The following is a 17,256-nucleotide window of genomic DNA, read 5'->3' as shown; positions in this document are numbered from 1 at the left end:
ATAAATACGGCACAGATAGCTGAAGAGCGGATCTTCATCAGAGCTCCATGCATGTGCCACACTTGCATGTAAAGTATGAATATAGCACAGACAGCTAAAGAGTGGATCTCTGTCAGAGCCCCCTGCAGGCATCACACTGATACATGTAAAGCAGGAATACAGCACGGACAGCTGAAGAGCAGATCTTCATCAGAGTTCCCTGCAGGCATCACACTGATACATTTAAAGCATAAATACGGCACAAACAGCTGAAGAGTGGATCTTCATCAAAGCCCCATGCATGTGCCACACTTAAATGTAAAGTATGAATACAGCACGGAAAGCCCCCTGCAGGCATCACACTGATACATGTAAAGCATGAATACAGCACGGAAGCTAGAGAGCAAATTCAGGGAAGATCTTTAAGACCAGGGGGGTGTGACCTTAATATGTATACTCTACTTATTCTAGAAACAATGAGATCCATATTCAAAAGTTATTTAGATGGATAACATAATAGTTATCCATCTAAATGGTTCACTCGGCTATATTCCATCTTTATCAAGATAGTAAGTTAGGTGACTAGAATTTAGCCAGATAAGTTAAGGGCGGTCCAGGAGCATAACTGGGAGGAGCTGAGTTAACCGGCTAACTTCAATATTCAGTGAGCCAGATGACTTAGCCAGCTAAGTCTGGTCAAGGCAAAGAGCTGTCCTAAAGTTAGCCAGCTAACTAATTAAGATAGCCGGCTGTATCCAGTAGTATGGCTGCACTGTTGAATATGCCTCCAAAGTTAGACAGATAAGTTAACTTTACTATCTGGGCCTGTGTCTGAATAGAGACCTCAATATATTTTTGGACATAACAGAAAGGTGACCTGGGGATGAATGTAAAACAGTAATGAAAGATGAGCATTAGGATTTGGAATAGTTCTGCTCCTTCGGTCCCATGAGCTTCTGTAGTATTTGCTCTCTAACAGACGGGCCAGAATGTATCCTAGTGGCACAGACCCTTGGCACGGACAAAGGGGAATATATTGGTGCAGAAGGGTAATGGCTCGTTTGCTGCAAGCCCCGGGGTTCTGGAGTTGGGTTAAGGGTTAAGGCAGAGACATTGCTCAGTTACAAAACTAAATCATGGTCCACTCCGAGCTGAGTTGTTGCAGAAAATAAAACCATTTACTGATGTACAAAATGCAGATGAATAACGGCATTTGGGTCTGCTGCAACCTCTGCCGAACCTAGAACTGCAACACAGTTTGATACTTTACAGTCGCTGAAATCTCCAAGAACTGGTACTCCCCTGAAGCAATTCCTGGTTTACTAGCACTAGCAGGAAAAGGAAACCATGAGAAATCTGCAAAACACATCCAGATGAGCTCTTACTGCTTCCCTCTCAAACAGCAACTGTGCATCAGATTCATTTGACTCCAACCAGTAAATCCATGTCGTTGGTGAGATCAAGGAATCTCTGGAGCTAACTCTCCTTTCACCGTTCTTTACCTCCGGGTCTTCTCAGTCTCAAGATCCGCTTGGACCCTAAGAGACTGCCTTCTCCTGGGTGCCCGAGCATTCCCCCCTTGATCCTCAGCATATTCTTAAGATAGAAGGCAGAAGAGAAGAAGATGAGCCAAAGTGGGCTCAGGAGTTTTACAGAAACACAGCAATTTTCAGACACCTCTCACTGGGAAGTGTCTGAAAGTGTCACAAACTGCTAGCCAATGCGACCATTTTAGCTCTTGAAAATTCAAATGACCCTTAGATGACAAAAATAAATTAGAGGAGGGTGGGAGGGGAAATATTCTACTCTCAAAATTTCAGGTCCTTAAGAACATAAGATATGCCATACTGATTCAGACCAAGGGTCCATCAAGCCCAATATCCTGGTTCCATTAAGTGGCCAATCCAGGTCACAAGTACCTGGCTGGATCCCAAACAGTAGGTAGATTTCATTCTGTTATCTTGCAATGACAAGTAGTGGCTATTCCCTAAATCTGCTTGGTTAATAACAGTTTATGGATTTCTCCTCCAGAAACATGTCCAAAGCTTTTTTAAACCCAGCTATGCAAAATGCCTTGACCACATCCTCCGGCAATGAATTCCAGAGCTAAATTTTGTGTTAAGTGAAAAAGAATGTGCTCCAATTTGTTTTGAATATGCTACTTACTAACTTCGTGGAGAATCCCCTGGTCTTTGTGGGGGCAATATTCTGAGGCTTTTTCGAGTGTTTTATTTACAGTGCAGAAAAGACCAACAGTCTGCATACTCTCAGCGACACAACTTCAGGTTAAAACATTCACAGTCTTCTCACTCGAAGCCAATGCTTATACTTTTTCCTGTTTTCTTCAGATGTATCCTTTTCCCAATTTTTGAAAGTTTTTTTTTTTGGCTAAAATAGCCTCTTTCACATCACCTTTTAACCATTCTGGCAGTCATTTGGCCTTCCTTCTGCCTTTTTTAATTGGTGGAACTCATCTGGACTGAGCTTCCAAGATGGTATTTTTAAACAATGGTAAAGGCAGACAAAAGCAAAGACTAATCAACAGTCACGCATGCAGATAAGGCAAACAGAGAGGGGCGTGGCCAACAATAGCTTTAGCTGTTCCTTGTGGCAAGTTGCATCATTTGAAAAAAAGAAAAGGATTTTCTAGGGATAAGTCTAAACCCGAGAAGGCTTTCATTAGCGGGTTCAAGACCTGCATATGTGGACTCTGCATGTTCGTTATGGACACGCACACCATCTGCTCCTGCTGCCTACATCCAGACCATGATGTCTCAAATTGTCCTAGTTGCAGCGGGATGTCTCTGTGGGCAATTCAGTTTTGTGCATGGAAGATGGAAGAGCTGCGGAAGGAAGTGTCGGTTAAGGTCCTGAAGCCCCAATGCATAAGCAGGGAGCACAGCCCCTTTAGCTCCCTGAGTGAGGCCTCTTCAAAGTTCATCAAAGATTGCACAGAGACTCAGCTTCCCCGTCTTCCCATATGCCTGTTGGGAATGCTCCCATCTCCTGGTATGTCATCAGATCCCTTAAAAGGCTATGGCCTGGGACAGAAGAGCATTCTATTGGAAGCTGGATGAACTGCAACAGCCTGAAATATCCGCTCTTGCAGTCCTCTTCCTTCCTGAGGTTAATAGATAACGTAACTCACCATCTTCTCCAGGAACCAAGAGTAACTAAGATCCTTGAAAGGCAAGAACTGCTGTGGTATATAACTGGGATGAGTCAGAAGGCAATCCGGTGGATCCCTCCTCATTCAGCCATTGTGAAACCCTCATCCTTTGTTGTGTTCATGGACCTATGGGCTGAGGCAAGACTGGCTCTACCTACAGGGAGAAGCCCTACAAGTTCTCACCGTCAGCAGGCGAACCCAGAAGCAGCAGAGACCAGTCAGGAGCTTCACCTTTACCAGCCCATGTTTCCCCCGGGTTGAGCTTTTGGGTGCCAGGCCGGCAAGACTTAGGCGAGAGTCTCTGCTGAAGACTGAAGAGGTCGTCCAAGGCGAGGCTAAAGTCTTAGGCCGGCAGCGAGCAGACGTGTCAAGGGTCCAGGCAAGTGTCAAGTGCAGGTGGTGGTCAAGCGTATCCAGAGTCCAGGTGGAGGTTGAAGGCAAGTGACAAACAGGCATACCTGTGGTCCAGGCAGAGGCTAAGGACAGATAGCAAACAGGTATATCCAGGGTTCAAGTGAAGGTCAAATACGGTGCCCGTCCGAGGAAGAAGAGGAGGGATAGATAGGGCTGGGTCAGGCAGGCAAGGATGGGACAGGCTGAGACAAAGACTGGAACAAGCTAGGATGAAGACTGAAACAAGTTGGGATGAAGGCTAAGGATGTGAATCGTTTTTTGACGATTTAAAATATCGTCCGATATATTTTAAATCGTAAAAAATTGTTAGAGGCGCGATACAATAGGAATTCCCCCGATTTATCGTCAAAAATCGTAAATCGGGGGAAGGGGGAGGGGGAGGGGGGAAAACCAGCACACTAAAACAACCCTAAAACCCACTCCGACCCTTTAAAATAAATCCCCCACCCTCCCAAACCCCCCCAAAATGTTTTAAATTACCTGGGGTCCAGTGGGGGGGTCCCGGTGTGATCTTCTACTCTCGGGCCACGGCTGCATTAATAGAAATGTCTTAGGCCGGTGCTACCTTTGCCCTGTCATATGACAGGGCAAAGGTAGCACCGGCGCCATTTCCTCTGGTTGATGATGCTCCTCAAGGGGACACTGGGAAATCTCAGGGAGTCCTCTAAACTCCGTTTTGCAGAAAAAATCCTCCATCCTGGATAGGAGAGGCTCTATCCTTATTCTCTCTAGTCTTCCAGATGAAAAGAGGTAAAGAAATCCATCAACATCTCAGACAGCAGAGGGGCTCTCTGTACTGGAATAGGAAGGGAAACGTATTCTTCTGACACACAGATGGACTTCTTGTTGTTTGGTGTCACAGTGGAGCAGGCATCTAGTCCTACGGCACACTTTCTGACGATGTACCAATGAGCTCAATTGGCTGGAGTCAGGCATGCAACATTGGCTTGAAATACAGAATCCAAGCTTGTCCAGGCTTTGGTGTAGTCCAACTTCTGCACCAACCAGCTTTAAAGCAGACAAAACACTCTAGGAAGTATGTGAGGGAGTATATAGTTAAGTCCTTGCATGTGATGGTAAATGGAATCTACTCTGAAGAGAGAGCAGTGTTAGAGTGCCACAGGGATCGGTGTTAGGACCAGTTCTGTTCAATATCTTTGTGAGCGACATTGCAGAAGGGATAGAAGGTAAAGTTTGTCTATTTGTGGATGATACTAAGATCTGCAACAGAGTGGACACGTCGGAAGGAGTAGAGAGAATGAGATGTGATTTAAGGAAGCTTGAACAGTGGTCGAAGATATGGCAGCTGGGATTCAATGCCAAGAAGTGCAGTCATGCATCTAGGGTTTGGTAATCCAAAAGAGATGTATGTGATGGGGGTGAAGGACTGTTGTGCATGGAGCAGGAGAAGGACCTTGTCTAGTGATCTGAAGATGGAAAAGCAATGTGACAAGGCGATAGCTAAAGCCAGAAGAATGCTGGGCTGCATAGAGAGAGGAATAACCAGTAAGAAAAAGGAGGTGATAATCCCCTTGTGTAGGTCCTTGGTGAGGCCTCACCTGAAGTACTGTGTTCTTTTCTGGAGGCCGTATCTCAAAAGGGACAGAGACAGGATGGAGGTGGTCCAGAGCAAGGTGACCAAAGTAGTGGAGGTTCTCCATCAAATGAATTATGAGGAGAGGTTGCAGGACCTAAATATATATACCCTGGAGGTCAGGAGGTGCAGGGGAGATATGATACAGATCTTAAGATACGTGAAAAGTTTTAATGATGCTCAATCAACAGCTAACCTTTTCTGTTGGAAAGAAATCATTAGAATTAGGGGTCAGGAAATTAAACTCCAGGGAGGACAACTCAGAATCAATGTTAGGAAATATTTCTTCATAGAGAGGGTGGTGGATGCCTGGAATGCCCTTCTGGAGGAGGTGGTGAAGACAAAATCAGTAAAAGATTTCAAAGGGGCATGGGATAAACACTGTGGATCCCTAAAGGCTAGAGGATGGGAATGAAGAAAAGAGTGCATGGGGGTAACTTGCTGGTATGGCAGTTACTACCCTTAACCAATAAACCTTGATACTGTTGATGCAACTCCATCATTGCTCTTTGCTTCAACGGCAGGGGAAAAGGGGAATTAGATTCAGACTTCAGCCAACAAGGACATTGAATTGTACAGTCTGAGAAAGCAAATAAGTATGGGGGTAATTTGCTGATGCGAAGGTTACCACCCTTAACCAATAAGCCTGATACTTTTGATGCAACTCCAACATTGCTCTCTGCTTCAACGGCAAGAGATAATGGGGAACTGGAATCAAATAGCATCCAACAAGAGCCCTGACTTTGACGGTCGGGGAAACTGATAAGTGTATGGAGCATTAGACACTACCATGGACTTACTGGGCAGACTGGATGGACCGTTTTTATTGAACACCTTAAAGGACTGGCCATTGCTATACGGACTGGTCCTCCTTAAGAACCAACCCCACACAAAGTATTCTGTGTTGAAGGAGGCTCTCCTAAGTATAGGATAAGAAGTCAAAGCCCAGAAGGGTTAGTGAAGCCCCAGGAAGAAAGTCTATTCAAGGACTACCTATATTTGAGAGTTTTGGACTGATACAAGAGACTGCTGAGGCAAGCAGCCTTTATGCTGCATTATTTTTCCTTGCCTGTAAATAAACTATTGTTTGTGTGGAACCAGTCAGAATTTGTCCTCTTTTTGCTTTCCTGGCTGCTTCCCAACCCCTGCAACTCCCAGTTGCAACAGAACATTCTAACATATCATCCAGATAAGACCTGAAGACCAAGGATTCTTTTGGAAAGAAAGCCTTTCAGGGGTTGATGCTCAGTGCAAGGACTGCGGCTCACCAGCTGTTCATGGTGCAGTACATGCGCAAATGCATGGAGAAGCTTAAATCATTAGCAGGATCACAGGAGCCTCATCAGGCTGGCTTCCAAATGCATAGGAATGTTAGAAACAGCTGATCCATCCCACTTATGAGGCCCTTGATATTGTACCCAGAAGCTCACCTGGCTAAGGGTGAGTGGCTGTGGGAAGACGTTCACGATGTCCTGGTGGATCTCGTGGGCACAAAGGAGAACCTGTTTGGAGATAAGGTGCAGGAGACACTAACGCTGATCAAGGAGCACCAGTCCACTGCAGTCGCTGCCTATGGTGTTGGCAGACCAGTCCGCCATGTCTGGGTATTTCTGTTTCTCATACAAACTCCCTTTTTAACAAAGGAAGTCATTCTACCCTTTCCAGAGAGGCATGTAACTTTTCAAGGGGGTAATTTACAAAAGGTTTCAGTGTATAAAACTGGAAGTTACACATGTAAATAGCTATATCTGTGCAAATAGTATTTTGCAAATGCCTGATGTATGCATGTATGAGCAGTGTCATGTGTATGTCATTGGACTGGTTTGGGTGCATTTCAAGGTGGGCTTCAGAAGTTCGGCACAAGTTAGTAAGCGGCATACGTGCTGGTTTTACACCTGCTAATGGGGACATGGAACTGAAATCACACTTGTCTTTTGTTGGCAGTTTTTGGGTGGGAGATTTGGGATAAGTGCTGGGGGTGGATGAGAAAGAAATGGTGAAGAGTCTGGTGATTACAGGTATGCGTACAAGTATTGTCATAAGCGGCGGATGCGCAGACTTTATAAGATACCTGCCTCCGTGTAGAATTATTTTACATGCAAAATGTGTGCGCACACTTTTATAAAATAGGTGTAGAAAGCATGCGGCTCCCTGCATTAAACAAACGTGCATGTACTGAAATGAATGCAGATACTTTCGGGGTGGAGATAAGCGGTATTTCATAAACTGCAACTCCCGCCACCCAGTTCATAAAACAGAGGCACGACTTTCCCTGCATCTGCTGACTTATGCACATCGTTGAGAATTATCCCGCCTGTGAAGAGAGTGCATCAGATCTACAGAAGAATTAAGGCTGGGGGGGCTCTGTTTATGCTGCTGCCTGGTTTGCATTTGGCTGTCTGGCTGAAGCACAGATTTAGAAAAATGGAACTTTCCATGGGCTGTGAGATTCAGCTGAAGCAGCAGCAGACGAGAACACTTCAATGCACAATCAAAGGGAGGTGACTGCGCTGCCCAGGAAGTCTATACACAAGAAACAGTAAGGCAGGAAAAAATTCTCAAGTGTCCCTATCTCTTCAGAATATTTTTTATTTGTAGTTTTCAGATATATCATCAAGATGTTTCCAAATCTGGTGAAAGAGTTACACGGTCCCCCCTGAAAAGATAGGGACACTTGAGAATTGTTTTCCTGCCCTATTCTTCCTTGTGTATGGGAACATTTCAGTGATGTTTTTAACCTCCACCCCACTTACGTGTTTCTCCAGGACCCGGAGATTCTGCTCGTCGGAGTCGCTCAGCTGGCTGCAGCGCATCTGAAAGGAACAGGAGGACACTCCTAAGCATTGCTTACTCAGATCCCTACAACATCATGGAGAGCGGCAGAAAGGAAAGGAACAGTGAGCCATGACTTCTTAACATGAGAATGCTTATAGCCTGCTTACATCAACGGGATCATCACAGGCCGGCTCTAAACGATTCTATTTTATTTATTTATTTAAAAGTATTTATATACCACTTTATAAAATCGGTTTTGTCAAAGTGGTTTACATTGAAAAAGATAAAAATAGAAATAAAAATTATAAAGAAACGATAAAATAAATAAAAATTAAAATACATAAAATTAATTAATAGCTGGAACAAATTCTAGCTAGAAATAAATCAAATATCTACTAAGGTAAATAAGAATAGAATAAAATTGTTGCCGTGGGACTTGCTGTTGTTATGGGACGGAGGGGAAGGAGAGGAAAGGTACAATACTAAAAATAAGGTGAATGGAAGAAAAAATGGGGAAAAATAGGAAAAAAAATAGGGAAGGAGGGAGGAGATATGAATGAGAGTGATAGGGGCTGTAAATGAGATGGTGGAAAAGAGTTTATGTTTGGTCTTGAGTAGATGTTTTAAATGCTAGTTGAAACAGATGGGTTTTGAGTGATTTTTTGAAATGAGAAGAATTTGAAATTGAAATAAATACAAGCTCTTCTTCTACTAATGTACAGGCCCCTTACATTCCCTGTGAGTACAAGAGCATGCTTTTGGAAATAAGACTTTGCGGTATGTTCCAGCTGTAAGAACGCCTCTTTCTGTGAGTGCCACAGTGGCAGCGGAACGTGCCTCTGCAGGTTCGTAGAGAATGTAGTGTTTGCAGAAAGTCCCTGATCGCTCCTTTCAGTCCTACAGACAGCTGTTGTATGCAGGAAGAAATGGTTAGACTCCTACAATCCACCCATCACAGGTCTGCCAGTAGAGCCATCTCTATGTAAAACTCAGCAGCATGCCTTATCTTTTGCCACATAACACCTCTTCTCAACATTTTCTCCCAATCTGCTTCTGAATGCAGTTCAAGCTTCTCTTAATCGCCTACAAACACATTCATTGTGGAGCTCCTCATGAACTCTGCTTACTGGGCACATCACTTTTATCTATGCTCTTCTCCTGTATCACCCTCTCCCGACTCCATGCGTTGAGCAGACCACCTGAGTCGGTGCATCATCTTCCCCTTTTGGCCTTATTCACATCCAGAATAAAACCTCACCTTTTTGAGGCTGCTTTTAAATCTCAACACCTGATTCTCTGGACCACAGCCTTGCTGATTTAAACCATTTTCCTAATAAGTTAGCTTTCCAAAGTCTCTTTTGTTCTTTATGTTTTGTCTTGATTAAACTATCAGCTCTACACTATATATGTTCAGTAGCGATAGGGAAATGGCAAGTGATAGTAGCAGTATGAGCTCTCTCACTTTTTCAAAAGAGTTAGGGAGGGTAAGGCAAAATAGAAGCTTTCCATTCACAAGGTATCTGAGAGATGCTAAGGGGGAGTGAGAGTTTCCCAAGCATGGAAGAGAGCTCTCACACTAGTGCTTTTCCAGAGAAAGAAAAAAACCGCTATCCTTGAAGCAGGAGAGCTACAGTTTAGGTTGTCCAGAAAAGATCTGGGACCCACACAGCAGTCCCACTGTGAGTCTTCAGGGAGAAGGAGAATGTAACCCAGGTGCCAACAAGGTGCTTCACATTTAGGGAAGGAAAAGGAAGAAAGAGGTGAGGAGTCTGTCATGCAGAGAAGCAGTGCAGCTACACAGGCGTTTGGGAACCAGGGGGGGGCCCTAAAAGGCGTAGGAACCCCCAAAGCCTAACCAGTAAGGGAGCCTGCACAGTGTCTGGTTGTTGGATGTCTGAAGGGAGACCACCGATTCCTGTCAAATTACTCCTTTATCCTATCCCACCTCACTCCATTACTGTCACCCAATTCAAACAGACCAGCTCTCCCAGGGCCGGCGCTAGCTTTTCTGCTGCCCGTGCAAACAATGATTGCGCTGCACCCTCCCTCCCACCACCACACGTCATTCATTCGCTGTCTCGGGCCTGCCAAAAAAAAAGCCCAGCTCCTTCCAGCACTGTCACCCTCTACCCTCCGGGCCTTCACCCCCTCCCCCGGAACCCACTGCTGGTGCAGGAGTGTGAGGTGTCCTCAGCAAATCTTATCCCCTTGCACCCCCGCCTCCTGCTCGCTCCACGTACACGGTTACAAATTATGCATTATGAAATAGACTTTGCATGAAAAAGAATATTCAAAGGGCAGTCTTCTGAGGTAAAAACAAATATCATAAGTATTTGCATGCACTTCTTTGGAGCCAACCAGAAAATCCTACAAAAACCCCCCACGAGGAACCATATGGCATTAGGGGCTATTGTAATGCGTGTTAGGCGTGGGTTTGACCCTCAGAAAAAACATGAGTATATTACAATTACAATATAATAAACCTCCCACTCTAAAACAGCACTGACTGCCAGCACTTAAAAAAGTAACAACCCTACACCAGGCCCTAAAACACCAATACACCTCCTATTAGGAAAACAGAAGAAAGCAAGCTGTTACAGATTCCTCCCCGCTAGCAGAATACTCCTCCACATTACACATGCAGACCCTCACCAAATACAGGAAAAAGAAACCATAAAATATAAACAGAAATATGCAGGCAAAAACTGAATAGGAAACCCACAACAAGTCAGAATCTGTGCAGTGCAACAACGGATAACAGAAATCACCAATCCTCAGCCATTAAACATTAAAATCAATACATTAATCATAATAGTATAAACATACTAATAATAAATATTTCAAAACAGCTGGTGAATGGAGGAGCCAATAATTAAAAACTCAAACAATTTGTTTTAAATTTCTTAAACATCAATAAAATATTACAAAACAGCAGACACTTCAAACAGCATCCAAAAATTAAAACTAATAAGGATAAAATAATTCCCACTCTCCATACCTGGAAACTTTTGATTTCCAGTCACTTTGAGTGTGTTGTGGATTAGTAAGAGAGAGCTGCATAAACTTTCTCCCCTCTCTCATAGATATATATCTTATACATACACATACATATGTCTCTCCTTCATACACGCACATGTTTCTTCTTACATACACATGCTCACATGCACATGCTTCCTCACACACACATGCTCACAGATGCTCCTTCCTACATATACATGTTCACACACTAACATATGATTTCCAGTCACTTTGAGTGTGTTGTGGATTAGTGAGAGAGGGATGCATAAACTTTCTCCTCTCTCTCATAGATATATATCTATACATACACATACATATGTCTCTCCCTCATACATACACATGTTCCCTCTTACATACATTCTCACACACATGCTCACAGATGCTCCTTCCTACATATACATGTTCACACACTAACATATGTTCCCTCTTACGTACACACACGATCCCTCTCTCTTTCACATAAACATGCTCACACACACACGCTGACAAACGCTCACATGTTCAGACACATACGAAGAGAACACCCTATGCTTCAATACCTCAACCTTTCCTGATATTAACTGAAGAATTTACTGCTCAAAACAAACTTAATACTATTTAGACCTCTTTTCCATCATCCCTAGAGCTTGCATCTGTCTCAGTGCTCGCTCTCTCACGCAAACACTACACACTTCCTCTTTCACACACATGCCTCCTCTCACATGCACATGCTCGGACACCCACACACACTCTGCTTCTGCTCAGAATCACAAACTCATACATGCTCAGATATCCACACACACTCCACTGCTGCTCAGACACCCACACAACACACACAAGCATAGACACACGCAGGCTCCCTCCTACTCATACATAGACCAAGGCCTCTCCCAGCAGCCCTGACACTCCACTTCTTCAGTGAGGCAGGTAGGGAGATGCCTGGTGGCTTATTTTCCTTCTGGCCGCCTAGCATGTGGTCCTGCAGCTGATCCTGACCTTGCAGCTCTGCAACTCTTTGCCGTGTAGCAGGTTGGGAACCACCTCGCGGCCCTATGGCTCCCCGTGTGGCACTACGGTTCCTTCTCTGCTTCGCCGTGCAGCCCTGCAAATCTCTCATCTTTTCCATGTGGCAGGCTGCAAACCGCCGCGCGGCCCTAGGGCTTTTCTTCACCGCGTGGCGCTAAGGCTCCTCCGCAGCCCTCCGCTGCCACCTCTCCTTCGCTGTGTGGTGGGTTGGGATCTCACCCAGATGTAGCGAAGGTCCGGTAGTTTTCCGCAGCGCAGGATAGGGTGTGAACCTGAAGGGTGGAGCGAGGAGAGCTTGGAGCGTAGTCATACTCACAGGGTAGCAACGATGTTAGCTTCCTTCGGTAGACGAGTGAAGAGAAGGACCCGTGGTCCGAGGTACAGGATACCCAGAGCAGGATAGGCCCTCGAGGAGCGAGTACCTAGGAGCACCGAGGGTACCTGGAAGAAAGCAGACAAGACCCCCAAGGAGCGGGTGCCCCGATGGTTAGGCTGAATAACCCCGGAGAGCGAGTAGAAGTGAGGGACCCCCGAGGAGCATGTACCAGAGCTTCAGTAGGTAGCGAAATACCCCGGAGGGTAGTGAGGAATCCAAGCGAGCAGCTTTTAAGCGATCAGAGTAGCAAAACCGAAGTCCTTGCTAACTCGAATTGAAGCGGAGTGGAGGTTTAAATACCCGGACTTCATGCGGTGGGGCCGCCCCTGAGGTTCCCGCCATGACGTCCTTAATAACGTGGGCAGCATGCGCGCCCTAGGAGGCCTCAGGAAGAAGCATAGCGGATGGGGACGCCCATGCTGGCTCGGAGATGCTGAGGGGTTCGGCAAACAGCAGTGGAGGCAGCCATCCTTCTGGAGGAGGAGGAGAAAGGTAAAAGAGAGGTGAGGCAGAGTGGTCGCAGCCATCTACGACCAATGGATGCAACATCCATCAAGCAAAAAAATACTACTTTTCTAAACAAATCAAACTAGCGATGAATCATCTGAGTAAACTCTTTGAACTTGTATGGAAATGTTTTATACCTATTCAAACACCCACCACTGCCACAGATGATCTTTCAGTGGAAGACTTTGCTCAGTTCTTCCCAGAAAATATCAAAAAATTTAGATCTTCCCTGGATGCTCTTCCCTCCTCAACTTCACTGATCATGGCACTACATCTCCCAAACAAAGATACTAACTCCTAACAAACCTCAGCCTAACTATTCCCACTAATTGATTTTAGGAACATCACTACAAAAGAAATAGGGAAGATCTCCAAAGAATCAGTCGATTCACTAGCCCACTAGATTCCTTTCCACCAAGATTCATCTGCAACCTGAAGCAAGACTTTATCCCTTGGCTGACAACTATTATAAATGCCATCTTATCTCAAGGCACCTTCCCTCACTCACTGAAAAGTGCAAACATCAAACTGAGTCTGAAGACACCTGGGTCAGATAAATATTAGACAACTATTGCCCAGTGTCTAGCCTCCCCTTCCTATCAAAGCCAATAGAAAAAGTAGTATATCTCCAACTCCTCGACCACCTTGAGGAAAACAACATTTTACAATGTCAAAATCCAGCTTTAGGAAAGGCTACAGAATTGATTCTGTTCTATTAGCCATCACTAATAGCCTCCACTTGCATGCGGATCAATGTGATCATTCCCTCTTTGTCTTGCAGATCTCTCTGCTGCCTTTGACATAGTCGACCACCAATTTCTGATCCAGTGCTTATGCAACATCGGCATTGAAGGTATCACCTTCAACCCAGTCTGTCACTTGGGCTAATAAATCCTCAAAAATCTTGAGCTTTTACGTGCAGAGTCCCCCAAGGCTTGGTCTTTAACCCTATTCTTTTTAACATATACATCTGTCTGATATGTGACCACATTCAGGCCTTCAACATTGAGTGCCATGTTTTTGTGGATGACATTCAACTCTGCATCAAAATCGGAGCTCACCAATCACCCTCCATTTCAAATACCACTAATTGTCTTACATCAATAGCACAATGGCTCAGCAACTAGAAGCTCAAATCGAACCCCTCTAAATCAGAACTTCTCTTGATTAGTCACCAAGGTTATCCCTTAAGGTCACCACCTTATTTGTTGGTCATGCCGTTATATCCCAAAGAATCAATGTGAAGCTTAAGGGTTCTACTTGATCAAAACTTCAGTATGGAAATGCACATCTCAAAAGTAGTAAAAACGTTATTCATGCACCTGCATCAGATCCACCAACTATGGAACTACCTAGATAAACAATCTAGCTACTGTAATTCATGCACTAATCACCAGCAGAATAGACTACAGCAATTTTTTATTAAATGGCATCTCCCTATATAATTCAAAGTGCCTCTAGCTCCTACAAAATATTGCAGCAAGAATCCTAGTAAAAGCAAAGACATCTGACCATATAAAACGTATTCTATCTCGACTATACTGGCTACCAATAGAAAGCAGGATCAAATTCAAAACACTTTGCATTGAAGTGCATGGACAAACAAGCCCAGAATATCTTTTGCAACTCTTTCTCCCTTATGCCCCCAAGAAAAAATTCAGATCTTCCCAACTGGCTATATTTTCCACCACACCTCTGGCCTCTGCTAGACTATCCTGCACCAGATCTCATAATAATTTTTATAATTTTTATAATTTGTTTTAATATCCGAGAGGAGCATTGACTGGGCAGCGCTTTGCGAGCTTTTTAATGGACTGAAATAACGGAAGAGGTCGAGCTGGGATGTGTAGCGATCAAGTGGCTTCCCCTGATGAAGAAGCAATTCGAAACCTGGCCTTGTTGGGGCACACGCCGCTAAGGATTACACCAAAGCCTGAGGATTTGAATTGGAAAGTGATATTTGAGACTGGGCTCTGTTTTTTGAATGATGGGTTGGTGACCTGTGTTCCTCTGTTTTAAACTGTTTGGTCACACTTGTATTTATAAAAAAGGTTTTTGAATATAGAAAAATAGTAAAATAAATAAAAAATAAGTTTTTTGAAAAAACAATTAAAGGACTATAAGGTGGATGGTGGTGCTGATGATTAAACAAAAAACCAAGTAAGGTACACTGGATAGTGTTCTTGACGTTCTATGAAGCATCACTTTACAACTTTCAAATGTTTTTTCAAATACTTTTTCAAAAATTTTTAGATACTTTAGTAGGATATACAAGTGTGATGAATACAGTTAATTATATATAAAAAATTGAATATTAAAACAAATGATAAAAATAGAAAAAACGTTCTTAGTGTGGGTTAGTTGATGTGATTGATATTAGGATTGCCCCCACTGTTGGTGGATTGGTAGTAACTGAGTGTTAAGTAGTAATCCGTTTTGAGGCAATTCATAGTAAAACGTATAACTATTGCCAATAAATAAATAAATGCATTTCTGTTACAGTAAGGGGCAGATTTTCAAGGACTTACGCGCGTAGGGGGGTTACACCTGGAGGCAGGCGCAAAAGGTAAAATAAAGATCGGGGGGGTTAGAGTAGGGCTAGGGGGGAAAGGTTAGGGGAAATGGTGGGAAGGTCAGGCTAGGGGGAAGGGAACAGAGGAAGCCAGCGCGCAAGGTGCACAATTGTGCACTCCCTTGTGTGCGCCAACCCCGGATTTTATAACATGCGTGCGCCTGCACGCATGTTATAAAATTGGGCGTATATGTGCGCGCGCCGGGTAGCGCATGCACATATAGGCCACGCACGCTCCTTTTAAAATCTACCCCTAATAATTTTCATTGGAATACTACTTTGACTGTTTTTCCTGATTTCAAGTGATTGTACACCTAGGCATAGAGGTGAAGCTTTTCCCCTCTTAGAAACAAACCACACTTGGAGCATGATATCAATGCACTTTAGATCAACTTTTGATATGTGATGGGCCCTTTTAACTAGGGTGTCAGAGAATGGCATCGATGGGGGTTCAAAACAATGTCAGACAGCTGGAGCCTTAGCAACAGAGTCAGCCAGAGAACTGGAAGTAAACAGAGCCAGGGGCCATAAGAGACCAAGAAGAAAAATCTGGTCACCCTCCCTGGGGGACTGGATTGGCCAAAGCCAAGCTAAAAGGGGATTGCTGAGAAGAAGAAGATGTTCACAGTAAAACGAAGGCCACTCAGGCTCTCTTGTGAGGTGAACTCTCTGCTTTAATGGTGAAGCTCTCCTCCTTGTCTCAAGCTTCAACTGCAGCTCTAAGTTCCTGTTCTAGCTTCAGTCTTGTCTAGCTCCAGCACTGGCTCCTGCTTCAAGCTCCAGCAGCAGTTTCCATTTTCAGGCCAAGTTTAGCTTCCTGCCTGCCCTTGCCCTGAGCTGAAGATCCAGTCACTGCCTCAAGCTTCTGTCTTGTTCCTGCTTCCAGCTTCAATTCCTGTGCCAAATTCCTATTCCAGCTCCTGATCAGAGTTTTTCTTCCAACTTCATGCCACAATTCTAGTTCCAGGTTCAGCTTGGACTTCTGTTCCTGCTCCAAGTTCTGGCTTCAGTTCCACATTTCAGCTCTAACTCCACTTCTTGCTATGAGTTCTGGTTCCTGCTTTGCCTTCCAGGTCTAGCCCAGCTCCCAACTCCAATTCCAATTCCAACTCCATCATGCCGGGACTCCTCGCCCTGCTTCAACCCCAAAATGCCACTCATAAGTACCAGCACGGCTACAGACCCTAACATGGGGTTGTCCAGAAATTCCTTCTGCTAGTTCCATGGTTGGATCTGCCTCTGTCTCCGTCTCCTAGGTTCCTTCATCTCTCTCTGGTTCTGGTATATGTACTGGCAATAGCAGAATGACTGGGTAAATGATTTATCCACCCAAAGTGGTAGAGGGCCAGAGTGGGCAGACCACCTCTGGGGGGAGAGTAGAGAGATCTTTATATTTTCTTATTCAGCCTTTGATCTCTTTCTGCTGCCACTTCCAACTAGGAGTCAACATGGTGCCAGTTCAAATGATCATAGTGTTCAAGACAGACATCTTAAGCTCTCTAACATCATGAAGGGAGAATTGACTCAACAGGGAGGAACAACTCTTGGTAATTTTGTCTAAACAGTGCAAACTGTTTTAGACATGACTAGAACCCTATTCTAATACTCTATGACTGCAGATGGAGAATTATGCTTCTCTATCCCTCTCACCACCTAATGTTTCCAAGCCCACGCATGATCTTATGGATTGCAGGCAGTTATCTGTCCTGAACTTCGGTGCACAGCTTTCAATCCTCAACAGATGAGTGAAGTCAGAAATGAGGGTTGCAAGGGCAGTACTTATTTATTTATTTGCCAGGCGTGGCGTCTAGGCGACTTACAAAATAGTACATACATAATAAAATTCC

At 44.4% G+C, this 17,256-nt stretch overlaps 1 protein-coding gene across 4 annotated transcripts in view; it reads right to left on the bottom strand.

Moving 5' to 3' along the window:
- Positions 1–17,256, bottom strand: part of PDE2A (phosphodiesterase 2A) — a 733,167-nt gene that overhangs the window by 187,900 nt on the left and 528,011 nt on the right. For all 4 annotated transcript variants that reach the window (XM_029602059.1, XM_029602057.1, XM_029602058.1 and 1 more), the window contains one exon: positions 7,910–7,969. In XM_029602059.1, the coding sequence (XP_029457919.1) occupies positions 7,910–7,969 (60 nt within the window). The remainder of the gene's footprint in view (positions 1–7,909; positions 7,970–17,256) is intronic.

The sequence above is a fragment of the Rhinatrema bivittatum genome, chromosome 5 (assembly GCF_901001135.1).
Source record: "Rhinatrema bivittatum chromosome 5, aRhiBiv1.1, whole genome shotgun sequence".
Lineage (NCBI taxonomy): Eukaryota > Metazoa > Chordata > Amphibia > Gymnophiona > Rhinatrematidae > Rhinatrema > Rhinatrema bivittatum.
This window is presented reverse-complemented; position numbering and strand designations above follow the sequence as displayed.